The sequence below is a fragment of the Ipomoea triloba genome, chromosome 6 (assembly GCF_003576645.1).
Source record: "Ipomoea triloba cultivar NCNSP0323 chromosome 6, ASM357664v1".
NCBI lineage: Eukaryota > Viridiplantae > Streptophyta > Magnoliopsida > Solanales > Convolvulaceae > Ipomoea > Ipomoea triloba.
In genome coordinates, this window is record NC_044921.1 from 17,544,993 (window position 1) to 17,572,600 (window position 27,608).

Sequence of the window (27,608 nt, forward strand, 5' to 3'; positions counted from 1 at the left end):
ATATCATATAACCTTAAAATTCATAAGACTAAAATATATATATAAAATATTATGTCTTGGTGTAGGTGTACTTTGTAACCTACAACATATACCAAAAGCAATTATCCCTATTCCCTAATCAATAAATCATACCAAATATCATTTAAAATTCTTGTAGTTATGTATGAAACTTTAAACGGTACATGCTATATTTTGATTTTTTATTATTATTATTATTATTTTACTTTTTTGTTCTATATTTTCTTTTTCCAATAAAATTGAGGTGATATTTGGTTGAGGACTTTGTACCACACTATTAAATTTGATACACATTACTATGTTTATCTACCTATCTATTTTTGCTATTATCTTTTTGCACATTACTATTCCTTTAATTTTTAGTAATTGTAAAACGCAAAAAAAAAAAAAACTACATTACTCTACTATTTACTTTTGAACAATAGAATACAAAATGAGAAAGAAAAAAACAAAAAAAAAATTATTATCGATGCATATAATATGAAACTTATATAATATTATTCAAACAAAAAAACTAACCCATTTTTTCTTCCGCCCTTGTCGTGTGCTGCAGTTCGCAAATTAGATATTCAAACTTTCCGCAGCCCCTTTTGCACCAGATTAGTTTTTTTTTTTTTTTTTGGAGTCCTACCCTATATAGAATGTCTATAATAAAGGAGAGAATTGATTGACAATTAAAATCCCATTAAAAGAATGCAATAAAATTACTATGCCACCCCTACCTATTTAATTATACATTTTTAATTTAATTTCATAATAAATCTTGCCCATTAATTTTTTGTAAATGGATGATATGGGATCTCATAATCTCATCTACAAAGGGTGGTCACACAGGATCCAATCCCTATATATATATGGGCACGCTCTAATGTGAACGGTCGCCCATGAGAGAAATAATAACCATTTGTAGTTGTCCACATATACAGATCAATGAATCAGATGTAATTTTAAAAAAAAAAATGATGCGGTGGTATTTTTGTAAATAACTTAAACTTTGGTGCAAGTAAATGTGTTATAAGTGCAAGGAGCTGGTGCACATTTGCAAGTAAAAAATGCAATTAAAATCACTTACAAGTGCACCTATTTTCACTTACAAGTGCAAGTAATTTACCTTGTTAATATTAATGTATCTAGGTACAACTAATTATAACGTTAGATGCAACTAGTTATAATGTTATATGCACTTAGTATTGATACTTAGGGTGTGTTTGGAAAGCAGGAAAATGACTTCTGGAAAATGTGTTATTTTCCGGAAAATGAAGTCATTTTCTGTGTTTGGATGTGTTATGGAAAACTGTCTTTATGTGTTTGGTTCATTTTCTGGAAAATGAGTAAAATTGTATAATTAAACATTTTAATAATTGTATTTAAAATATAATACAATTATAATAATATTATTTATTTAATTAAAACAACAAAACAAAACCAAAAAAAAAAACAAAAACACGTACTCAACAGATTTCCGCCGGAAACCATAATGGTTTCCGCCGGAAACAATGGAAATCAGAAGTTGACTTTGGAAAAAAAAAAACAGCTATGCGTGCGTATTTCCCTTCCGGTCTGACAAATTTTTTCGGAAGTTGTTTTCCGGAATTTTAGCCTTATTTTTCTTGGTCAACGGAAATTGTTTTCCGTTGACCATATTTTCCAAGCTCTCCCAAACACAGGAAACCCGGAAAATGATTTCCGGAAATCATTTTCCTGGTTTCCAAACACACCCTTAGTATACATTTTACTTCCACCTGTAAGGCTGTAATACATTTTACTTGTACTTGTAATACATTTTACATGCACTTAGGTGCACTATATGAAACTGTTACCTGCACTTGTAATACGTTTTACTTGCACTTTGATATTCAATTATTTACGAAAATGTCACCGTGTTTATTTTAAAAATCAGTGTTTCCATTCGTTAGATCTGGACACGTGGACGGATGCCATGCGTTCTGAGTTCTCTCATGAGCGCACCGTTCTCATTTGAACGCGATCATATATATATATATAAATCTGTTCAAATGTGGTCGCGCCTTCTCTTGCGGCCGTGCGGTTTACACCACTCAATGTTAAGAAATGCACCACTTAATGTTAAGAAATGCACTACAATGAAAATGCATAAAAACACCTCATACCTCCCATGTTTCTAATTGTGCATTTCTTAACACTGTGTGGTTATTTTTTCATACATAGTGGTGTATTTTTGGTGATGTGTACCTAATAGTCATATTTGTGTGGTGTATTTCTTAACATTGAGTGGTGCATTTCTTAACATTAAGTGGTGTAAACCGCACGGAAAGGCACGGTCACACCTGATTATGACTCTATATATATATATATGTTAAAGACTTTGCGGCGAAGTGACATATAGTAACTTTCTTGAAAGGCACTGAGGTGAAGTGTGTGTTTGTATATATATATATATATATATATATATATATATATATATGGAAAATACTACATGGACTCCCTCTTCTTACTCTCAATTCACTCCCTCTCACAAAAACTTGATGTAGACACTTTTTCCTGGGACCCACTTGATGGAAATATTCTATCATTGGTTGCCGCATCATGGAGTACAAGTGAGGGAGTATGATTTTGGAGTTCATGTAGTAAAACTCTATATATATATATTTTGTAGAAATGTACCCTTATATTGTTTTCCTTTTTAAAATAAAAAATAAAAAATTAGTCTCAGGTCTCAATAAATTAAACATTCACAGCAAAATATTTCTTATTCCGGTATTACCGGATAACCAAACCATTTTTCTACAACAAGTAATCAAGTAAAAAAAAATGAAAATATAGTACTGTAAAGTTCATTTCAATTTCAGGCAGTGCTGGAGGCTGCGCTAGAAAACAAACCCCATGTGCCTTCGCTAGCAAACAAACCCCATACTCCATACAATACTCGTACATATATGTGTATATATGTGTGTGTGTATATACACACAATTATACACGCATGCATAATATATATATCGCCGGAGTAGACAAGAAGCCAGAATTTGAAGATTCATATCTATCTTATCTCCATCTATATATGCGATTACATATATACCATTGGAGGAATTGTATATACTGATATACATACTTAAGTATAGTGCGGTTGATTTCATATATATATATTGTAAAGGAAGAGAAGAGAGGAGAGGAAGTGATTGGAGATGGATTCGGCGGCGGCAGTGAGTGAGTTGAGGGAGACGTTCGCCGCCGGGAAGACGAAGAGTTACGAGTGGAGAGTGTCGCAACTGAAAGCTGTGTTGAAGATCACCGAACATCACGAGAAGGCGATCATGGACGCCCTTTTCTCCGACCTCTCCAAGCCCGAGCTCGAATCCTTCGTTCATGAGGTCCTTTTTTTTGTTTTTGTTTTTTTAATGATAAATACTCTGTATAAAATTTACTATATTTTTAATATTAAAAGAGGAATCTAACTTAAATTTAGCTTCTACCAAAATCGTTTATAATTTTTGTGATTGCAACTAGTTATCATCAACTTTTTCATAGTCTGATTAAAAAGAACTTTCAATTCAGTGTTTACTGCTAGAAATCCAGAGTAGAAGCTAATTTATATATCATTTTTATAGACTCCTTTTTCTTTTAGTTATTTATTTATTATTTTAAAGTTTGTTCCCTTTCTATATTCTGTGTTCTTAGTTTTCATATGTGTTAGATTTGCAGAATTTACCACTTTTCTTAGGGGTAGAGACTAGAGAGGCAGGGGGTGGGGGTGTTGAAGTCATCGACTTATGATATATGAACTAGGATCGGTTGTCTCTTCTTAGTTCTTACTTTAACCAGAACCAATTTTTTATTTTTATTTTTTTTCAAAATAATTTATTTTCATTTGTTTGTTTATTTTTTTTTTTATTTTTGTGGACTGTCAAGTTATCAACCTAACATTAATGAATTTGCAGGCAGAGTAGGTTGACCTGCCTATTGTTCTTGCTTTAACAATGATTCAATTTAATTTTTTGTTTCTAATAGTTCATGCCTTGAGATTTATTTTACCAAGTATACATGAGGTTGGTTAGTTGGTTGTTGAGGCCGTAGTTCATAGCCAAGTAGCATTGATAAACATAAATTCTCACATCTTTGAATTTTTGTTTCACTCCATGAAAAGTGCAATGCATAAATCCTGTTTTTCTAGCAATATTACCATCCTTATGCTCAATACTACAAGCAATCTGTAACAAAGCTATTTTTGTTTTATATGAGTGGTTTTCTGGAATTTTCATAAATGTTTGGACCACTTTACAAGGATTTGGTTCTGCTATCTTCATTTTCCCGTAACTGGAAATTCAGTATGTTGCTTATTCTTGACATTTAGGAATTTCTTTGTGGTTTTGTCCAGTAAAGGTTGTTAGCATTTATTGCCTACCTTGGTTTTTTTCTTCTTTAACCAATTGGACAAAAGCATATCATGTGGTTGATATGGGGGACCCGAATACCAACTTTAGGGATTGATTGCTTTGATTCAATTGCAAAAAGTTCAATTCTGCATTTGATATGCTTAAATGTAGAACATAAAAGGGAAAAATAATCTACAATATGCATGCATATATTGTGGTCTATGTAGAATAAGATGTCTAATAAGTGGCAAAGAGTTCATGAAAATGCTAGATGTGTACGAAGTTTAGACCAAATGCTCCAAAATCATACTCCCTTAAAAGGTAATAGGTAATAATTTGAATTGCTAAAACCATTACATTGACATATTTATGTAAGCAGTGATACCGTTCAAATTCAAATAGATTACTATGTTTAGATTGCATTTTTGCTGACATTTAGGAGACACTTATTCTGCTTTTCATCAGACTCCCATTCCTTTGACACCAGTAAAATATTATTGGGAGTTTCTTTTGACAGGGCTACTGTAAAAATATTTCACGTGCATTAAATGAATTAAAAAAATTTTAATGCAACAGTGCTTTATTATATCCTATCTGTTTCAGTGAAAACTAATGAACAATTGCACTATTAAAGAATGAATGGAACAAGGAAGAGAACACTCTTCGTTTTATTGTACGATTGTATCTATATATTAGGAATTTCTGTAAGTGATATAGTCAGTCTTTTACTGTCCTGCCTCTTTTTTTAGTATTCATGACTTGTTCATAAATCTTGCAGATTTCATTTGTCAAAGCATCATGTAAGTTGGCGTTGAAGGAACTAAAACGTTGGATGAAACCTGAAAATGTAATTTCTATGAAAGCTTAATTTAGACAAAAAAATTACTTAATTTTAGTGGTTTCCTATCAATATATGACCTAAATGATGCTAACATGTTGTAACTGCAGGTGAAAAGTTCATTCGCCGTTTTTCCTTCATCAGCTAAAATAGTTTCAGAACCCCTTGGAGTCGTATTGGTCATATCAGCCTGGAACTACCCCTTCAGTATGTGAATGCTTCCAGCTATTCTGTTTATTTGATTAGTTTGCTCTTTACAATTTATTTATGAATTAGACTTGATATTTTCTTAGTGATGAAATAAACATACAACTCTGAAAATGTCTAGGGTTCTTTCTTCCTTAGAATTTGCTTGTATGAATTTCTTCAATGCTGTCAAAATCTGAACTTTGGTTCTTTCTCATCACATTTTCGTTCTCAACTATTTGAGGAACTTTTAAAATTTACAACTTTAGTTTTATTACTTTTTTTTTTTTTGAAAAATTACAACTTTAGTTTTATTACTTTTATAGTTGTTCCCTTGTTTGTTTGTTTTTTAAATTTTTTTAATAATTTTTTTATTATAGTTTGTGAGCCTTTGTCAACTGACTTAAATTAATGCCCTTTTGTTGATGAGCCATTGTTGGCTACATTTGACCAATTTTGGTATAGCTAGCCATAGTACACTGATAATTTGACACACAGAGTAACCCTGACCTTTTCACTTTCTTTAATTTTCTTTCTTCAGTGTTGTCTTTGGATCCGGTGATTGGAGCAATTGCTGCTGGTAATGCTGTAGTTTTGAAACCATCAGAAGTTGCCCCAGCCACATCTTCATTGCTTGCCAAACTGTTCAAAGACTATATGGATACCACTGCAGTAAAGGTTATTGAGGGATCTGTTCCTGAGACCACTGCTTTACTGGAGCAAAAATGGGATAAAATATTTTACACAGGTGCGAGGTGCTCTATCATATACTTCTTATAGTAGAATATGTACATATATATGATTGTTACTGGGACAATGGATGTTAAATCCCTCAACCATCCCCCCTCCAAAATAAGAAATAAAGCGCACACACACACACACACAGAGTAGTCACACACAAAGCAGAGGCCTCAGTTCTCTATTAATAGAGTAATCTTTCTTGATAAAGGTTCTATAAAAGTACATTTAATCTGTCTTTTCTTTTTTGACCTCTATATTTACATGCTCAAGAATGGTCATATTTTCTAGAATAATAACAAAAACTATACTTTTTTATTTCTACAATATTTGCCTATTTTAAGTGTATCCGTTGACTTCAATAGGCATAATCCAAAAGATGAGAAATAAAAAATAAACATGTATGTTAACCTGATGGTTCCCAACTTCCCATTCCAACACATTAACACCTTAAAGTATTTGTGAGCAGAAATGCTACTTTAGGATTACTAGTGTTCTGATACCGAAGCATGAATTTATGTATGTAAACCAACCACATTACAGGTCCTCTTAATGTTTGGAAGCGTAGTATAAAATCTGGAGTTCTGTATTGATTCATATTGATATTATTGACACCCTTAGCAACACCCCTCTCTCCAACCAAGGGAAAAAAAGGTCACCCTATCTATCATAGAAAAATTTTGATGGATCACCAGGTCTCATTCCAATTATTATGTAATGTTTTAGTTTACTTTTCTCGGTGTTCTCTAGAAATTCATTTAGGGAAGGAATGAAAATAAAAATGTTTGATTCCCAGTTTCTCTTCTCTCATACCGTTCTCTTGATAGTGCATGAGTGTGTGTCTATCTATGCATCCAGGCAAGTACAAGTTTAGTTTTATCTCAGCAGATAATGCTATAAGTAGTAAAATGTTGAGTTTGTGAGGTTCACAATGAGGCATCAGATTTGAGATGCTTACTAGCTAGCTGCTGAATGTATTACATGTCAAAATCAGAAGCTAGAAGAAGAAGTCGAAGATGAAAGAAGAAATAAATGAACTGGTTTCATTATTGATTATTCTGAAGTAAATTCTTTATTGCACCAGCTAACCAGCCTATTTATAGAAGTGAGAAATCTGGAAAGCTAACTACTTTGCTAACTACTCCTCCAGCTGGACATCTGTTAGGCTGGCTGGCTTGTCAAGCTGGCAGCTAACTAGACGTCATCTGCTGACATTACATTCCTACCTTAGATTAAACTTATCAGTGTTTATCCAGCTGCTGAATATGTCTTTCATTCCTACGTTTGATTAACCTTACCAGTCTCAAACCATTATTCAGTTTCTGCATTCTAAATATTCAGCTTTTCTCTGATGAATGGTTAAGAGAAGGAATGCCAAAAAGTTCGCTGATGAGCTTAATTAATTCATATTTAGTGGATGAGTGTGGTTTCTTCTTACAGAATATGGTTTCAGTTGTACTAAAAATTGTTCCTTTTTTTTTTTACTTTAATTAAAGATGCGTTCCTAAAAAACATGTTTGTTGTGTATGCACTATGATGTATTGTGGAAGCTTGGCTGCATATAAATTAAGAATGCATTTGTAATGGTGGTAGTGAGTCTCATTTTGTTGTTGGTTTCCCTTATTTGAATAATGGTTGCTTGTGGAGGGTTATCCAATTATATCAAGAAAGAAAGTTTGAGGGAAAAGTGAGAATGGCCTAGATCTTTTTGTAGGGCTTATATCTTCAATTTCTCAATTCTTTCTGATTTTAATCCAACAAATTATCTTGTAGGAAATGGAAAAGTTGGGCGCATTGTGATGGCAGCCGCTGCAAAACACCTAACTCCTGTGGTTTTGGAGCTTGGTGGAAAATGTCCCTTAGTTGTGGATTCAAACATTAATTTAAAAGTAATAATAAAAATTCTTTTAAGAAAATATCATACATTCTTATTGCAAAATATCATCCTTTGTTTTGAAATGTATTTTTATCCCTGTCTAAATCAATTTCTATCAAAATTTTAACTCATTTTGTAGGTTGCAGCAAGGAGGATAATTGCAGGCAAGTGGGGCTGCAACAGTGGACAAGCTTGTATTGCCCCTGATTACATCATTACTACAAAAGAGAATGCACTACAGTTGGTGAGGTTTATCTTTAAAACATCTAATTTCTTGTCAGAGCAGGAAAAACTCTAGTGGGATTTTTAATCATTTGACTAAAAATTGCTTGTTATAAATTAATTATAATTGGAAATTTGTTTTGTTCCAATTCCTTTCTGCTACAGCTTGATGTCATGAAAGTAGAACTAGATAAATTCTATGGAAAGGACCCATTATGTTCAGTAGATCTGTCTCGCATTGTAAACTCCAATCACTTTTACCGCTTAACAAAGTTACTAGATGATGATAAGGTCTCAGGTAAGATAGTCCATGGAGGTCAACGAGATGAAAAGAAACTGTAAGTTCCAGCATATACATTATATTGTTCTTGACTTTAATTTCACCTATTGGATGTGTTATCCATGATATTTATCTCCGTTCTCCAATGACAGAAAGATTGCTCCCACCATTTTGATGGATGTGCCAGAAGACGCCCTAATCATGAAAGAGGAAATATTTGGTCCTCTACTTCCTATTCTCACAGTAAGACCTACCCTAACTCTGTATGATCAAGTCCAGATTGCTATATGAGAGATGTTGAAAATTGAAATTGGTTGCACGTAGTAGAGCTCAGGAACGAAGTCACGGTTATTTTCCTTTTTCTTTTCTGAAGGTCAATAAAGTGGAGGACAGTTTAAGAATCATTAACGGTAGAGACAAGCCACTTGCAGCATATCTGTTCACAAGCAACAAAAAACTGGAGCAGGAGTTTGTTACAAATTTATCAGCTGGGGGCTTGCTTATTAATGACACAGCTTTGCATGTAATGATTCCTACATAGACAACCACTATATGCAGAGATGATTTTAATGTTATGATGATAAGTAGTGGAATTAAGGTCTCCAATTTGATGTTGTGCAGGTTGCAGTCCACACGCTGCCGTTTGGAGGAGTAGGAGAAAGCGGAACAGGTTCATACCATGGCAAATTCTCTTTTGAAGCTTTCACCCACAAGAAGGCAGTCCTGAAACGCAGTTTTGGTGGAGATTTGAGTGCAAGATACCCACCCTATACACCTAAGAAGGGACGACTTCTGAGAGCACTATTGAGTGGAAATCTGATTTTCATAATCCGCGCATTACTTGGCTTGTAAATATTTGTTGTTTATATTTGGGAGTTGGGACCCCAAATTGTTGAAGAAACTTGAATAATTGTTGTTTGTCCATATATTGTGATATTGTTGAATGCATGTGAACCTGTTTTCCCCGATACCAATAGTCTTCATCAAAATCAAGACTTATGATTTTTTAAAGACTTTTAAAAACATTAAAAGTTCTGTGGGATTTGATTTTTTTATTTCTTTTTTAAGTAAGCAAGCACTTAATTTATTAAATAAACGCTTAAAACATCAACAAGAAGGTCATGTCATACTCAATGGAGTAGCTTAAGTGGCAAGTGAGCTTTTTTTGTGGGAAAATTTTTTAGGAGAATTCGAGTTTGATTTCCATAAGTGACGATTTCTCCTAGTGGACCCGAACCCAAGTGTCTGGCAACTTTGCAAACGCATTTTGTGTATGCAAGTTGCTATTGAGGAATCTTGTCAATCGAGCTTTTTGTTGCATGCCAAACTTATTTGAACAATATTCCATCCACACTAAACGTTGCAAAACTTTAGCATCACTTGTAATTAATTTTTTCACATTATAGCCGGTATAATACGAGACACGCATGTCCCACTTGCATTTCTAGTAGCCGGGCAATACTCATCGGCGATGTAGGAGAAGTGCAAGTCGAACATGTGTTTCTCATATTATACGGGAGACACATATCTTACTTGCGTTTTTTGTATACATTTTGATAGCGTTTATCGTATTTTATTGGAAAAAAAAATCATTTTGAAAATTTAAGAAACTAAAGTGCGATTTGCGTTTTTGATAAGAAACTCAAGTCGAAAATGAGTTTTTCATTTGTTGGTACTACTTTCAAACATTTCTCGTTCCTGTATCTTGTTCAATAAAACTTCCCATTTTAGTCAAAAACCCTTAAAATTTAGATGTCCATTACATGGTCTAATTATGTTGAGGGTCAATTTAACCCTAGATCGTTATTGGGCGGACTGTGGTCCACATAGTTGTGTGGAGTGTGGACTACAGTCTAAATTGGCGTCGTCTCCTCATATAAGAAGAGACGGCTTGCACGAATTGAGTTGCACAATTATTATTATTATTATTATTATTTTCACACAGACTGTATTTTCCTCTCTTTTGCTTCTTCCTTGACTCCAATGCTGCAATATGCATTTTTATAACTCATAAAGTACATTATTCTAATTCATAAAATACATTATCTTACCAAGAAGGTTCATTATTCTAAAACATTATTCTAACTTAAGAACTTACCCAACATATATTTTTATAACTTATAAATTACATTGTTCTAAAACGTTTTTTTTTTATAAATACAACTAACTCTATTACATTGTAGTATCTGTTCAAACATCCTTTCTCAATCTATTGACCACTGAGGCTTGATCTCATGACCCCCGTATGGGAGAACCACTACATGCGATTTGAGCACAAGACTCACATTATTCTAAAACGTAAAGTACATTATTCTAATTCATAAAATACATTATATTACTCATAAGGTTCATTGTTCAAACATATAAAAGACTGAGTAGACGTCGTTATTGACTAGCAATTATTATTTTTCAAATGTTAAAACCATGTGATTTTACACCGTGATCTACACAATAATTTGCATTTGACCCATACTCAGTACTGTATAAGGCAAAAGGTAAAGAATTAGCCCATTCGGATTTCGGAGTTGGGACCATAATGAAATTGGCGCCAAAAACTTGACCCGACGTCGGAATCCGGATCCATTAAAACTTCCCTCTCTGTGTTCTGACTTCAATTGTAAAATCCCTAGCTAGGGTTCATCATTCATGGTGTAGAAAGGCATACTGCCCAGTCCAGACCTATTTTATGCTAATTGCTACTCGGAACACTATATACATATAGCAGGTGAAATGGCGGAGGTGATATCCATTATGGACATTGACGATGACCAAAATGAGGGCAACATCAGTTCAAACCTTAACAAGGGCAAAAACATCGTCGTCTCTGTCGCCACCAAAGCCACGCCTTGGGTTGAAAAATATCGTCCTCAGTCCCTCTCTGACGTCGCTGCCCATAAGGACATCGTCGAAACCAGTAATATTCTTCACTTTCTCACTATATCTGAATGCGTGTGTGTTTTGTTTGCTCGTATGTGTTTGTGTAACTAAGTCTTGCATTTTAGCAAACAGTTTAAGTGCTTGAACTGAGGCTAATGTTGGTTAATGTGATGAAAAGTTGACAGGCTTGCGAGTAGCAACAGGCTACCGCATCTGCTGCTGTATGGGCCTCCCGGAACTGGGAAGACCTCCACAATTCTCGCCATGGCTCGGAAGCTTTATGGAGCACAGATGCAAAATATGGTTTTAGAGTTGAATGCTTCTGATGATCGTGGGATTGATGTTGTGAGGCAGCAGATTCAGGACTTTGCTAGTACTCAAAGCATCTCCTTTGGGTAACTCTCTCCTATAGAGATTGTATTTGAGAACTGAAGGAGTGACAATGACTGGAAGGATGCATACAGACTCATTTATATCTATTTTCTCATTATGCTTTTCTTAGCCACAAAAAGTTTTTCCTTTACTTCAAAGTTCTCCAAAACTATTGTCTTTTTGGCAGTGCGAAGTTTGCTGTGAAGTTAGTGCTGTTGGATGAGTCAGATGCCATGACAAAGGATGCACAGTTTGCTCTGCGTCGAGGCAAGAAGTTCATTGTTTATCTCATGCATTAATTTGAATTCACACACTTTTTTTCTTGGAACTGGTATATCTAACTCATATTTTCTGCAGTAATTGAGAAATACACAAGAAATACTCGGTTTGCACTGATTTGCAACAATGTCAACAAGGTGATCCCTGCATTACAATCACGGTGTACACGGTTCCGGTTTCCACCTCTTGATGCTGTTCATGTAACTGAGAGGCTTAAACATGTTATTGAATCGGAAAGGTGAGTTTCAAAGTATCTTCGACTGACACCTGTGCTGGGTTTCCTCCTAGTCCCTGAATTTGTTGAGAAACTTTGTATTGGAGGAGTGCTTCTTTTCCTTGGGGTAATATCATAATTTGAAAGGGGATTGATCCCATTGATTTCTTGACTAAGCCAATGTTTTATCTTTTCATGTCCAAGAATTGTCACAGCCTCTGTTTACATTCTCATTGGTGTGCAGTCCACACTGTTTGAGCATAAATACACCAATCAGTTAGGACATAAATATTTCCACTAATGTATTATTAGACTCATGCGGTAATTGCAGTCATGCCCTTTGCAATATAACCAAGTAATTAGTTCTTCCCATCAACATGAATTGTTTAACTATAGTTGCACAAACAATCATCCCATTTCCATCTTTGCCTTCATTCAGTGCAGGTTTTAAGTTTTGTTCATCCTTTCCTCTTCCCCTTTTTAATTCTCTATTTTTCCCTCCAGTGATCTGGTATGTCCAACAAGCAATTGTGAAACACTTGCTGAAAGCTGATTTTACTTAGTCTCAAGATCTTTCTAACAATTTTGCTTGGTTGCAGACTTGATGTACCAGAGAGTGGCTTGAAGGCACTGGTGCAGCTTAGCAATGGTGACATGAGAAAGGCTTTGAACATTTTGCAGGTTAACTCCATTTAGCCTTTCCTTGCATTTCTAATTGTCAGTTCTGGATCATCTAGAGTAATATGGATCTCCAATATGAGAGTAATTAAATTGTGTTTCCTATTTTTGTATAATGGTTGATCTTTTCCTCTTCATCATCCCTTAAGATCATTAGAAAAATTTCCAATGGGTTTGCAGATAATAACATGCTTTTGAACATAAATGTGCAATGAAATGCATGGTTTATAGACTGTGTGCTTCTGAATGCCTTTATTCTTGGCATGTATTTGGAGTTGATGGGACTGGATATTAGATCAATGCATAATTTGCTAATGTTAGCTACTGCTTGTTGATAAGATATGGTTTCTTGCTAGCATCTAGCAACTTAGGAGCATTAGCACAGCTTGGGAAGAGGACATTGATTGTCAGTTTTTTTCCCTATTGATAATTTAAATGTACTAAAGGACAGAAGGGAAGAGAAAAAGACTAATGAATTATAAGTGCTGCATTATTATTATGAGTGAGCAATTAAAGAATCATTTCTGTTGCACTTAGATCTCATCTACCCAAAATGCTGTCTTTTTTACATCCTTCAACAGTTTTGACTTTGGTGTGATTCTCCTTTTGTAGTGGGTCAATTTAGTTGCATTTCAATGGTATCTGTAATATTGAATGGCAATACAAACTGTCTGATGAAATTGTATTATAGGGTTCTTTCTTGATGTAGCCAAAGAAGTGTAATTAGATGAACACATATTGACAGAGTTGCTATCTTAAAGAGGTGTTAGATCCTTCATGTGCTAGAAAGTTCTTTCAAATAACATCAAAACAAAAACTTCCTCCATTGAGTTAGAGTGGTTTTCCACTTTTCCCAAATAATGTAGAAGAAACCTGAAAAGATTACTACCTGTATGGCCTAATTGTTGTATTATGATGTCATGAAGTTTGTAAACTAAATGATAAAAGTAGTTTGAATAGCACACCTTTCTCCATGCCCATAACAAGAAATTTGCTTCTTTTATTTATTTTTAATGCATTACAAACTACACCTAATTGCTAGTTAGCATAATATTGGCATGAAGAGTCTATTCCATTAGAAGGTGCTTCAGTTTGGTAAGTAAACGTAACTCTAATAATTCATCCTTTTGAGAAAAAGATAATAAAAGTCCTTTTAAAAAAAGGGAAGGATAACTAAGTAATGTAGCTAGGCGACAACTGGATGTCTTTGACAAGGACAGATGAAGAAAAACACATTAAATATCATATATACATATAATTATGAAAGAATTTTTAGGTACTTTTTCATGCAGGCAAAAACATTGAAGGCATGATCCTGAGGTAAAGAAATTCAAAAAGGTACTAGGGTTTAATTCTTAGAATCTTACCAGAAATAGGCAAAGAATAGAAAAAAGTTCTCAATTCAACTGATATCCTTTTCCCAAAGGCTACAGGTGTATTTATATGCAAAAGATTTTCTTAATCTAACAACTAAACTTGTCTTAGAGACTAAAACTAAGAAAAAGAAGCACCAATAAGCTATAAATTATAAGCTAGGTGTCAAACTAATCTGGGAAAGTAAATACTAGGATACTAATTACTGGATCTGAAATGAAAGAACTGAAGCCCTAATGGTTTAAGCCCCCACATCAGACTTCTTTGCTTTAAAAAACTTTTCAAGTTCAGAGAAATCATCATCAATGGTACATTGATATCATCCATGCCACAAGAATGTTTATGGCAATTCCCTTAACTCTCTCCCATCTAATAATTTGAATGCCCCTAATTCCATCAATGGGACCATTACCATAACATTTAGCTACTATTGATCCAGGAGAAGCATAGCTCTGATGCCGCCAGACAGGCGAAAACATGGAAGGTGTAATCCTTCCCTGGCACTGGGGTCAATTTTTTGCCAGAACAGTTGTATGTTTTTGTATTTTAATGTATAGGTGTATTTATTGACAGAATATATTCTTAACTAAACTAGTAAACTAACTAGAAACTAAAACTAGGCAAGGGAATCACTAATAAACTCAGACTGAACTAATCTAGGAAAGCAAAGTATAGGATACTAATTAGTAAATCTAAAGGGAAAGGACCAAATCTACCCCTAATCATCATTGTAGGAAAATACTGTGTATTCCTTCTATGATCTTGATTTTTGCCAACTTGTTAAATCTTGATTTACTGTTGAAAACCTAATGGTCAAAGCCCCTGATATCACTTATGGGCATTCCTGCTAAGCAGAAAACATTTTAGGTTAACTCCTGTGGATGTACTAGAGTATGATGGTATAGACTGCCTGGATTTCAACAGAAATACCCTGTGACCAATCTTGTTCTTTTATCTTCTCCTTTTAAATTCATCATGCATGTGTCGGATGATGGATGGTTCTAATCTGTTGCATTATATTTGAACCCTAAAACTTGATACTAAGGATGGAGTTTCTTTGCTGCAATGTGTTGCCTATGATGACCATATCATATGAATTAAGCTATTAAAGTGTTAATGTGTCCAAATTCCAATCTGGTTTGATGCATGAATGAATGATATCTAAATTAAGCAATAATAATGGATTAAATTACTAATAAATTTGATTCCCCAATAGCTGCCTAATTGAAGTTCAGAACACTGATAAAGATTCTATGGAGTACACCTATTCTGTGTTTTATACTTTGAGATAATACGCACCATCCCAATTTTCTATGTAATATATCTCAGTATTATTCTCTCTGAAAATCTGAGAGCTCGACGTGTAGCCTTGAAAGTTTTTCCTTTGGTGCCTTTTTTATTCCAAGTGCTTTATGTCTCTCCATTTCCAAAATTTGTCTGTCTGTTTGTTTGTTTGTTTCTAACTTTAATTATTTTTGAATCCATAAATCCCCTTCTAAAAGTGGACCTATGTTTATGAAATTTTGTTTATGCACTTTGTGCAGTTTTTTATTATGTGGTAGTTCATCCATTTATATTTTGGCAAACAAATTCATTTGTTTTATCAATACTGTGCCTAAGAAGGAAAGTAAAATACTCGTTGTGATTAGATTTATCTATTTCCTATTATCTTGTCTGATCCGTGTTTATTGTGAATCACGTTAGTGACTTGCATTCTTAATTTTCAGTTCACTTTCTACAGTTCCAATGATCTTGTGTCATCTGTGTGTATACTATCACTACATTGTAATTTGGGTTCTTCATTTTCTTTTTTTGCTTTATGCAGTCAACGCATATGGCCTCTCAGCAGATAACAGAAGAGGCTGTCTATTTATGCACTGGGCATCCATTGCCCAAAGACATAGAGCAAATCTCATACTGGCTTCTAAATGAGCCCTTTGCTGTCGGTTATAAACGTATCCAAAAAGTTATTATTAGTGTGTGCATGCTTTTACTTTTTCACTATTTTACCTTTGTTTTTGTGGCCCTTAGCTATGACTAGGAATATTGGAAACTAAAACAAGGAAAGGATTGGCTTTGGTAGATATTGTACGAGAAGTGACCATGTAAGTTCTTATCATCTTTTTACTATTCTTCTACCATAAATTTACTTGAGCTCACTTTGGCACATCTAAACACCAGGTTTGTCTTCAAGATAAAGATGCCATCAGATGTGCGTATTCAGCTTATCAATGCTATGGCTGATATTGAGTATGTATTCCATCTCATTATCTTATATTCTATGTCAATTTGTTCAAGATTTTACAATATGAATCTTCCAATATTTACTTTACTCATCAAAGAGGTGTGTGAAAACTTGGACAAAGTCCCCAAGTTAATTGTAAAAAAACTTGCCAGTACTACCAACCAGAGTTTTTAGTTAAGTGGGATCAATTTTGGTCCCTTATGTTTACCTGTCATTTTCATACATGTGTATTGACAAATGGCGATTATAATCAGAAAACCATATTTGTGGTTCAAATTGTATTGCATTTTAGTAGGTCATATTTAAAAATCAAATAAAAATCTTTAGTAAATTTCATATTTCATCCTAAAGTTTTAAACTAAGTTTCAATTTAGTCCCAAGTGTTTAATATTTTGAATTCCATCTAGAATATATGACATTGGTTTCAATCAGATACTTAGTTCGGTTCCTTCACCAATTTAAACACATTGAGCATGAACAAGTGTGATTTTGTAAGAATATGTTTTGAAATGCCAAAATTTCCTTTCTACATGCCAACTGTAACACATTTTTGTGCTTGATTTTGTTGAAAAACTGATCTGCAATTGACCTGGGGTTCTGATTGAAGCCAATGTTATACAATCGTGATGAAATTTAGACCAAAAAATTTCGAACCAAATTCAAACTTAAATTTCTAGGACCAAAAATGAAGTTGCTCTGAGAAAATATAATTCTAAAGTAGACATATAGAATGCAGCTTCTCAGTTCTAAAGATTTTTAAGGAATTTTTTTTTTCAATTAGAAATAGTTGTCCATAATCTTCTGACTAATGTGGTAGCCAAATCTATAATTATATACTTTATTCTAACCTGAACTTTTGTTTCTATATTATGTAATTTATTGTCCTGAATTTAATTTTAAAAGAATATATGAAGGAAAAGTATTACTTTTTACTAATCCACAACAATTAAAATCAAAAGAGAAAGCAATTGCATGCCTGTTTCTTATGTTAAATTTATTGACCCTTCTTTGTTTACCATAATGTTGAGTCGGGGGGTTAGTTTGTAATATTTGAGAATAAGGGGGCTTATATAGAACGTAACAATAGAGGCTTCTCACAATAATTGACCTCACTTCACTGTTCTAAGAGTGGAATCGCCACTGGGTACTATCATCAGATCTTGGGGAATATGAATGGTTAAGAAACAGGTGCTAGTTTTAGAACTGCAGGTGGGCTGATGTTGGAAGATTTTAGATTCCTGTTTAATTATTGGCTAATAATACTTTAATTTAGAAGAATATGAATTTTTCTTATTTTCTGACCTTGCAGACTGTTTACCTTTACTATTTTAACCATTAAGCAAAAGAAAATATAGGACTGGAGAAGAGAAGAATAAACAGGCTTGTTGATGTGGACTTCTAGTGAAAAATATTCCAAAAGCTTTACTAAAAAAAATTGGGGAAAGGCTAGGAATCTTGCCCTTGATGCTACTCCCTCTGATTCCCTTTTTGGCCTTTGTGATTGGCTGATTGCAAGTTTGCAACCACAATAGACCCCTAGGTGCCCATCTCAAATTCCTGCCTCCCTCTATATTCAGTGCTAGTGGATTTTTTTTTTTTTTTTGTTTCTCATTGCTTTTGGTTTTCTATTTCTGCAGCTTCTCTTGTTTCCCTTCTTTGATTTCCTTCTCGTTATTTTTCTCTTCTCTTTGATATTGTTATCGTAACTTGATTGACTTTGTGTCGGTATTCCATATTCTAAACAGCACTATTCTTCGCTCACTTGCAGATATAGGTTGACCTTCGGTTGCAACGATAAGTTGCAGCTTGGATCATTGATAGCCGCTTTTACGCAAGCACGGTCTGCTCTGGTTGCTGCTGCAAAGTAGCCACACCGGTTTTGTAACATAGTTTCTATTTTGTCACGCTCTGTTCTATCAACTGGGGAGTGTTGAATGTTTTGAGAATGGTAATTTAGTTGCATGCAATGGGTAATGTTTGCAGTGTAAACTCTATAGCTTACTCGTAATTGCCTAATAGGGGGATAATGTATTAGCTTTGTCTTAATAGTCGAAATTAAAGGAAAATGATTGTTACAAACGCTGGAAATGGTTCAATCATGGATGCTAGGGGACATGATGTCCCCTGGCAGAGATTGTTGAATATTACTCCATCTGTCTCATTGTGTCTGATTCAATTAATGAGATTTTGACTGGAATTTATTTTTAATTAAATTTTTTATAATTAAGAAATACTAAAGAAAATAAACAAAGAAGAAAAAGTTGTTTTGATCAATGAGTACTAAACGACAGGTAAAATGAGATTGGGGAGTAGTAATCTTTCTCAGTCTCGGTTGAACCAAGTAAATCATAGAATTTTTAATATTAAAGTAAAAGAAAAATGCAATTTCGATTTCACAACATTTTTTTAAAAATAATTTTCATGCAAATAAGAATAGAAATACATAAATGTCAGCATATATATCCAAGTTACTGAGTGTTTAACTGAGTAGTCGGCTGCACTCCTACATGGCTCAAAATTATCCACACGCACACAGCAAAAGAGATGAGAACAAAGGCGTGGAGATACGCCAAATCAAATCAATTCAATATAATACATATGTGCATGCTTGTGTCAGTGTGTGTCCAACTGTCCATACCATATGCGCAGTTGCGCACACATTACTGTTATGAAGCGTTATATATATATATATATATATATATATATATATATGGTCAAATTGCCCTGCGGACAGTGTTTCTTGTGCGGTCACTCACTATTAGGTATGCATAAATGTACTACAAAGTGTTTAGAAATGCACCATTACGTGTGGTGAGATGTGGTGCATTTTTTTGGTGTATGGTACATTTTGGTGCATTTCTGAACACATTGTGGTATATTTATGTATACATGACGGTAAATTTGCACCGATCACACGGAAAGTACAGTCCGCATTTGAACACACACACACATATATATATCGAGAAGGATACTCTTATCCCAATCTCATCGTTTTGATATGAAATAGAAGTTTCTTTCAATGATAAAATAGACCAAATTTTGTTAGACAAAATTAAAAAATAACTCTTCTAAAAGTATTATTGCATCCACATGAATTCAAACTCTTAATCTCGCATTTATCTTATTCTCCAAATACGATAAATTGGATAGCTACATGTTAATTATCCTATCCTTGTCAAATCGTTACATCAAATATCTCTACACACATAAGAATAAATATTAAAAAAAATGTTTCTTCAAAGAGTTCAACCTTTGCCGCCCACAAAACAAGAAAACATAATTGTAGACTGCAACATCATTACATCAACTTGATAGATAAATTAATTAAATAATTGCTCAAATTACTAATCAATATGTTAATTTTGAAATGACAACTCTAAGCTCATAATCATTTGTTTGATACAGGATGTGTTCCGTACACAAGATTATTTCGTAGTAAACCTAGAAAGTAATATACATGCTAATTACAAGTAGTTAATTTTTTTTTTTTGAGTTAATTCTATTTTTGGTTTTAAAGTCATAAGTTGCAGCTCTTTTTTTTTTTTTTTAATCATAACATCCTCATTTGGTCATATTATTATTGTTACATAATTATTTTTTATTACCCGTCAACAAAATTGTTGAAATGTCGTTAAATACAATGACATTTTAACGATATTTTGATCTTTCTTATACAAAGAAGATTCACTCGCTATATTTTTTATGTTTATTTTTTTAATAAGTCCATAATTGAAGACCGAAATACTCTTAAATTTAACAAAATTTAAACTATTTTGTTGATAAAGTATAAAAAATGATCATACCACAATAATACTATGACAAAAAAATGAATGTTCTGAAAAAAGTTAAAAATAGACCGTCATTTATAAATTTAGGACCAAAAATAAAATTAACTTTTTTTTTTGCCAAGCATAAAATTGTGCTTCATACGGTTTCAAGTTTATGACTTCACACTTTATAAATGTGTGTGAAAATTCCTTAGTAGTTCCTACTAGTATTTTGGTGAGATTTTAACCTTATTTCACACAATATATATATATATATATATATATATATATATATATATATATATATATATATATATATATATATATATATATATGATATTTTTAGTCTCCTCATCACTCTGTCATATATCGTTTTTATGTTGTCATTATCATTTCTTTGGATCTTATTATTTAAATGATTTATACTAATTTGTCTAATAGTAGACCAAAAAAATGTTGCAGCTTTCCTGTGGAGGAGAAGAAAAGTGGCACACATCACACCAACTTGTAAGTCAAGAGTAGGCGGCTGGTTTTACTGCCACAGAATGAAATTCGACAAAGAAATTTGGCAATTACGACAAAACACAACAATAATATTGGACTACTTATTTGGTCCCCTTACAATATCCGCATATTATACTCATAAATTCGGAAAATGTGAATAAATATCAATTCTAATTCAGTTACTCCGTCTAATAATAATGCAGGGAGATTATTTTTATTATTATTATTATTATTATTACTCCGTATTATTTATTTATTTATGGTTGAAGTTTATTTGGTGATGAAAATTTCAATTTCTGCGTGTGGAGTTTAATAAGGGGAAGAAGAATGAATTACCCTAAATGGCATATGGATAATAAATTATCATTCGGACCCTATTTATAATAATCAACTAACAGAATTTTTAACAAAAGATTAAATTGTGTAAAACTATTAAATTGAGGACTAAATTGTGCACAAAAAATAATTTAGAACTAAATTGAGTAAAACCACTCTAGTCTAGAACTATATTGGGTTATTAAATCTTACCAATGTTGTTTCTTTGAGGACAAAAAAGTAAAATTGCAAAAATAGTGTATGTATTGCCCTTCACTGTGTTGTTTTTGGACAGGCGATGCAGCTTGGCGGTCGACGGCGACCGACACGATAGTGACACATCCATGCTCGACGAATCTTGTGTTTTCTATTCTATGCTTTAATTTTTATTTATTTATTTATTTATTTACTTTTTATTTTTGTTTTTGGTAGGCGCGCTTTGTGAAATGATACTCAATATTCTGATTCACCTTAATGTCTTTTATTTTTTTGAAAATGATAAATAACTTGTATAAAATAATTACTTACTATATGTTAAATTAACAACAATTTTTATGTAATTATAAACTAATCAACTCCTTTTTAAAATTTAAAAAAACTTAAACATATTATGTCAATATATAAAATTACATTATAAGATTTTAAAATTTCATTTTTACATATTTATTATTATATAAGATATTGTGTTAACTTTGTTTTTTATTTTTATTTTTTAGTGATGAGAGAAACCCTCATCCACTACACAAGGGATACATTGCGTAAAACTCGTCGATTATTAGGAGGTAAATCAACATGTGTTGTTTACAGCTGGCTGGCCCAACCCAATTCAAGGAGGCCAATAAGTCGGTCCTGTTGGGAGTCGAACTTGTAACCTTGTGGTTACCAAGTCAACAACCTGACCAATTTGACTGGGGTTGGCACCACCTTGATTAATTAATATTAGGAAAAGTATCAAGTTAATAAACATATAGTTGTGTAATTAGATCACTAAACTTAAAATACGTGCAATTGAACCATTAAACAAGCAAAATATGTGTAATTGAAATTTTCTTTAATTTTCTTTCAGTGTAATTTGAGTGGAAACTTTTTTAATCTTTCAAACAAAAAAGCATGGCAGGAAAAAGACAACTCTTAAAGCAACTCATCTGTGAGGTTTTTGGGTTGATTTTTGTCATAGCTATGTAGGAGATAAAATGAGTAGGAAAGAGGAGAATAAAAGAAAAATAAAATAAAATAAAAAACCTCACAAGATTAGGAATAACAAAATATGATTCGCGCACCATACTGGGCGCATAAGTGCACAAAATGCGTGGAACAAGTTCTCACTCTCTCACCATGTGGGCCCACAAAAAACTAAGTCTTACCGAAGAAAAAACAACCCAAAAACGTCCCTCCCTATTTGTGTAAAAATCATGGTTGAAAAAATCGCTAGGCGCTTATATATATATATCTACTATACTAAAAATAGTCAAAGGGAGTTAGGCCTAAAATGGGTAAAAAAAATGGCGGTCAAATTATTTAATCAAATGAATGGTTCAGATGAATTATTTAATCAAATAGATGGTTAAGATAATTCAGATTAATATTATTAATAGAGATTACCTAATTTAACCTTACTTTTATGATTATCCGTTAAGTTTTCCGTTAAATATTCTCTTCTCCGTTAATATTCCGTTAACTTTTAACTTACCCATTAATTTCTATAAGAAAGGTCTTAGGTTCGAACCTCATCTCAATCAAATTTGACATAATTAAGTTTCTCACTCTATTTAACTCTTATTAAATTAAATAAATTAGTAGCTACAACAAAAAATGATACATATGTATTTCTTTAATTTAGAATTATGTGTCTTCAATACCTTTATTTGAAAAAATTATTCATTATCAAAAAATTAAATTAAATAAGAGAAATAATTTCATTAGTTATACTGTCTTTATTTTCTCTCATGCAAAGATTCTTTACATTCAAATTTATCAATAAAAAAGAATAGTTTGAAACCAATCATATTAACTACTCCGGGGGATTTGTTGACAATGAAAGTACTTAAATAACCCATTACCTAGCAAATTGAAGCGAGAAACTACATTTTAATATCTTTGGAATACATAATATTTTAAATTTTCAAATTTTTATTAATTTATTTAATCTTTTTTCTTAAACTAGGGATTTCTTTAACCACAATAACTCATTCAACAATAATGGTTGAACTAAATGAACCCCAAGCAGAACACCTAAAGGAAAGTCCATAGCTCCTATATCATAATCGACGTTGTCATCTATGCTACCAACAATAACCGAATTCCAAATAACACACTACCAACAAAAAGGAAGAGAACAAATAGTAAAGATGAAGACAATGATGACAATATTACTCAAAAGAGAATTAAGAACACTTAGAAAAATTCAAATTAAAAGTGGTATTTATTTAGACTATCATTTTTAGACCAAATAATATTTAGACTATCGATTTTACAAGGTTGCAAATATTTATTTTAGTAATAATTATAATGAATTTTCTATATTATCTTAGATTCATATACTTTGAGTTAGATATTTAAATAAAAAAAAATCGACATTCAATTACCCATGTATAAATTTCTCATATATAATCTTGCATTGATATACTTTCAAATATTTATTTAAATATAAACATTGGGCATTAACCCATTCGCGCAATGCGCCTATAAAACTAGTATATATATAGGAATATATTAATGCTATAGTGAGAAAAATGAGGTTAAATAGTGATCGTTGGATTAGGATATTGGATGGTGAAAGATTGCCTTTTTTTTTTTTTTTTTTTTTTGGCTAAAGTGTCATTTAGCACCATGAACTATATCCAATTATTCATGCCGCATCCTGAACTTTCATATCGTATATATCGAGCCACAAACCAAAAAGAACAATTCACCTAGAACTTTTAGCAGGTTTTCCTATCTTCCTGCTGACATGATGCAGGTTTCCCACTGATGTGGCATTTCTTTTAACCTTATGTGTCCATGTAAGCATTTACATATTAAAAGTTAAAATTAAAAAAAAAACAAAAAACATAAACAAAAACCGGAGACCAAATTTCACTATATCGCCCAACCCTATTTCACTTGGCAACTGTTTAGTTGTTGACACTAAGATACTAAACAAAAAAAATTAGCATTTCAATAAATTTGAAAAACTAAAAAATACTAAACAAAAAATTAGCTAAAAAAATATAAATTCTAAAACAAAAAAATTGAAACATTGAAATTGCAAAATTGAAGAAAAGTATACATCATACAAATAAAGTGAAGAAAATTCTGGTTATTTTAATATAATATTTTTAAAATTTTTAATATGTAAATGCTTACATGGACAAAATAAGATTAAAAGAAATGCCACATCAGTGAGAAACCTGCGCCATGTCAGCAGGAAGACAGGGAAACCTGCTAAAAGTTCTAGATGAATTTTTTTTGGGTTTGTGGCTCGATATATACGATATGTAAGTTCAGGGTGCGGCATGAATAATTGGATATAATTCATGGTGCTAAATGACACTTTAGCCTTTTTTTTTTGGTAGGTTAGGAGTTAGTTAACTTGTTATGAAATCACTGCAATCTAACTATATATAGAAATTTTCTATAATATTATTTGACATTATTATATTCTCTAATCTCTATAGTAAAATTCCTTTTTTCAGCACAATTATGTTTGATAACTTTTCTTTTTAATTAAAAAAAAAAACATTCCTAGTACTTCTGATCTAGTAAAGCTAGACATAAAACCAAGCCCATGGTTCAATTCCCAATATATATTAAATTGGCCACATATGCTATTAAGATTACTTTTTAATATTTGTTTTTGATTAAAATTATATTATTTTATTATAAAATATCTAATTATCACAAGATTTATTTTTATGACATATCTTTATTTAATTAATATGCATAATTAATTGATATAAAAAAGTCTACTTTGAGAAATTTTTAAAGAGTGATTAATGCTACAAGTTGCATAGAAATATTGAATTGAGTCAAAAACCCAATTATCAACTACCTTAAGAAAATATTTGATTACAACTTACAAGTAGCTAAGCTAGGGCCCACCGAGTAGGACTGAAGCCACCAGTTTATGCTATTTGATTACATCTATATATTTACACAAATAAAACAAATAAAATATTTCCATCTGTATCCCACAATTTCCAATTAATTAAATATTTCTCTTTCTTTTTTTTTTTTGGGACTTTTTTTGAGGGATTAAATATAGGGATTGCTATTAGTCTAAAGTAGAATAGAGGTTCTATAGTCTACGCTTTGAAGTTTGAACAGAGGCGCACGTGCACAGTCATAGACCACCGCGAAATACAGTCTCCTGTCGCACGTGCAACCGTGGACCCACTTAAAACGGCTTGTACAGCAGCATGTCCTGCAGCGGCCACGCATCGTAGCTCCCCGGCAGGTCGCCGCACCCGAGGAAGCCGCCGTCGGCAGTGGCATTTTGGTAATTAAACGGGAAGTTGAGGGCAGTTTTGTCCCACTCGCTCATCTTCGCCTCGCTCTGGACCTCCCTATCGCACGTGAACTCCGGCGACAGCACGTGCTCCGAGCAGCTCGACTCCGTGTGCAGCTTGGGGATCGAGTCCGACGGCTCCAGGTACAGGAAATCGCTGAACACCTGTGGCGGCTGCGGCTGAGGCGGCGGCGGCAGCATCATCTCCGGTTTCTTCTCCTCCTCCTCGCTCACCGGAGAGCTCGCCGTCGCTTTGCTCATATTTCGGATGCTGACGCCAGCCTTCTCAAGCTCGCCCTTCTTGTTGTATATCCGGCATAAAACCCAATCATCCAGCTGTCAACAAAAAGACAAAAACGCCCTTAGTTCCCCAATTATTGTAACGGTAAATCCGTATAGTAAAAGTGTAAAACCACCCAATTATTGCCCCAGCTTTTTAGAGGAATGTTTTCTGCAAGTGGAAGGTCAAATGCAATAACGAACAATATAGTGCCACGTGTCCCGGTAATTATTTCCGTCCTTAATATAGTTTACCCTAAATTTCCATAATTAGCCTCAAAACCACATTCAACGACGTGGACAGAAAAGTCATTTCACACTCAAGCCGTCAAAAAGTCGGTGTATTTACCCACCCGGAGGCTGTTGCTCTTCTTACGAGCGGACCGGTCAACGTCGGCGAGCCGGTACTCATGCATGATCCAATTCGTCTTCTCTCCCTTCGGCGCCTTGCCGGAGTAAAACACCAGCGCCTTCTTGATCCCTACCGGTTTCGGCTGTCCGATCGGCTTATCGGCTCCGGTAGCCTTCCAGTAACCTCTCCCCGCCGCCCGGTTCGGCCTCGAACCGTTCGGATACTTCCGGTCTCGAGGCGAGAAGAAGTACCACTCTTTTTCGCCGTACAACGCCATATCTGCAACGCAAAAATTCAATCGCATCGTTTTCAATCTCTGCTAGAATACAGAAAGACCAAACAGACAGAACAAATCGGAGCGAGAAATTCAATCGCATCGTTTTCAATCTCTGCTCCAAAACAGACAGAACAAATCGGAGCGAGAAATTCAATCGCATCGTATTCAATCTCTGCTAGAAAACAGTAAGAACAAATCGGGGCGAGAAATTACCGGGGAGATCCCAGGGGTCGAACTTGTAGAGATCAATCTCGGCGATAATCGGGACGGAAATCGGCAACGACGCACACTTGCGGCACAGATAGTGCATCACTAGCTCCTCATCCGTCGGATGAAACCTAAATCCAGGAGGTAACTGCAATCCCCCCGCCATTTTCCTGCAAAATTTCACTCTTTTTTTGTTTTTTTTTTTTTTTTTTTACAGTGAATTTCTCCTTGTGGTGGGTGAGTGAAGGGAGAAAAACAGAAGCTTTGAAAATTGAAACTTAGGAAGTAAGGGAGAGGGCGGAATATATAGAAGGCGGGGAGGGACACGTGACACGGCGCTGATTCTAGAATACACGTGGGAGATAATGTTTTCAAATTTCGGAAAATAAAAAAATAAAGGAGAACGGACACGTGTCACGGTTCGCTGCATTGAAGCCCACATGGAGGTGATTGTGTCACTGCTTACGCATTGTGTTTTGGAGCGACGTACCGCGTCTACGTGGCGCCGGATAGGCCTAAACGTTGAACAGGGTTCAGCGAAAGTGGTGTGAAATTTCCTGGATAATATTTAATTTATTTTCTTATTTTTTTTCATTTATAAAATTATACTTTTTACATTTTACTCATTATTTTCTTGACCCAGCGTGATTTTTTAAATCTTTTTATATGACTTGAAAATAATTTTGTCAAGTACACTGAACTGATAATATCACTACTATCATCTATAAAATAAGTTTTTAGTTTTGAATTTCATCCAGCCGAAGTAGGCATTATACCAAACAAAGTATTAGACAAATTATAAGATGGACCATGATCTACTTTGTATTATAGACCGTAGTTCAAAAATAACCTTCAAATTTTGTATCTGTAGTAAA

At 33.5% G+C, this 27,608-nt stretch overlaps 3 protein-coding genes across 3 annotated transcripts; 2 read left to right on the top strand and 1 right to left on the bottom strand.

Annotated features, from left to right (window-relative positions):
* Window positions 1-2,957: 2,957 nt before the first annotated feature.
* Window positions 2,958-9,481, top strand: LOC116022580 (aldehyde dehydrogenase). The gene is made up of 10 exons (XM_031263337.1): window positions 2,958-3,365; window positions 5,146-5,214; window positions 5,316-5,412; window positions 5,933-6,139; window positions 7,903-8,018; window positions 8,145-8,249; window positions 8,393-8,565; window positions 8,660-8,750; window positions 8,881-9,030; window positions 9,129-9,481. The coding sequence occupies exons 1-10, from the start codon at window positions 3,180-3,182 to the stop codon at window positions 9,357-9,359; spliced, it is 1,425 nt and encodes a 474-aa protein (XP_031119197.1). The 5' UTR covers window positions 2,958-3,179; the 3' UTR covers window positions 9,360-9,481.
* Window positions 9,482-11,080: 1,599 nt separating this feature from the next.
* LOC116022592 (replication factor C subunit 3) lies at window positions 11,081-18,696 on the top strand. The gene is made up of 9 exons (XM_031263353.1): window positions 11,081-11,421; window positions 11,563-11,779; window positions 11,944-12,023; window positions 12,114-12,273; window positions 12,849-12,930; window positions 16,127-16,256; window positions 16,343-16,406; window positions 16,483-16,551; window positions 18,315-18,696. The coding sequence occupies exons 1-9, from the start codon at window positions 11,238-11,240 to the stop codon at window positions 18,412-18,414; spliced, it is 1,086 nt and encodes a 361-aa protein (XP_031119213.1). The 5' UTR covers window positions 11,081-11,237; the 3' UTR covers window positions 18,415-18,696.
* A 6,420-nt stretch (window positions 18,697-25,116) lies between these two features.
* Window positions 25,117-26,971, bottom strand: LOC116022596 (NAC domain-containing protein 2-like). The gene is made up of 3 exons (XM_031263361.1): window positions 26,740-26,971; window positions 26,251-26,528; window positions 25,117-25,954 (listed from the first exon to the last, which is right to left on the bottom strand). Exons 1-3 carry the CDS (start codon window positions 26,897-26,899, stop codon window positions 25,508-25,510), a joined length of 885 nt encoding a protein of 294 aa, XP_031119221.1. The 5' UTR covers window positions 26,900-26,971; the 3' UTR covers window positions 25,117-25,507.
* Window positions 26,972-27,608: the final 637 nt, after the last annotated feature.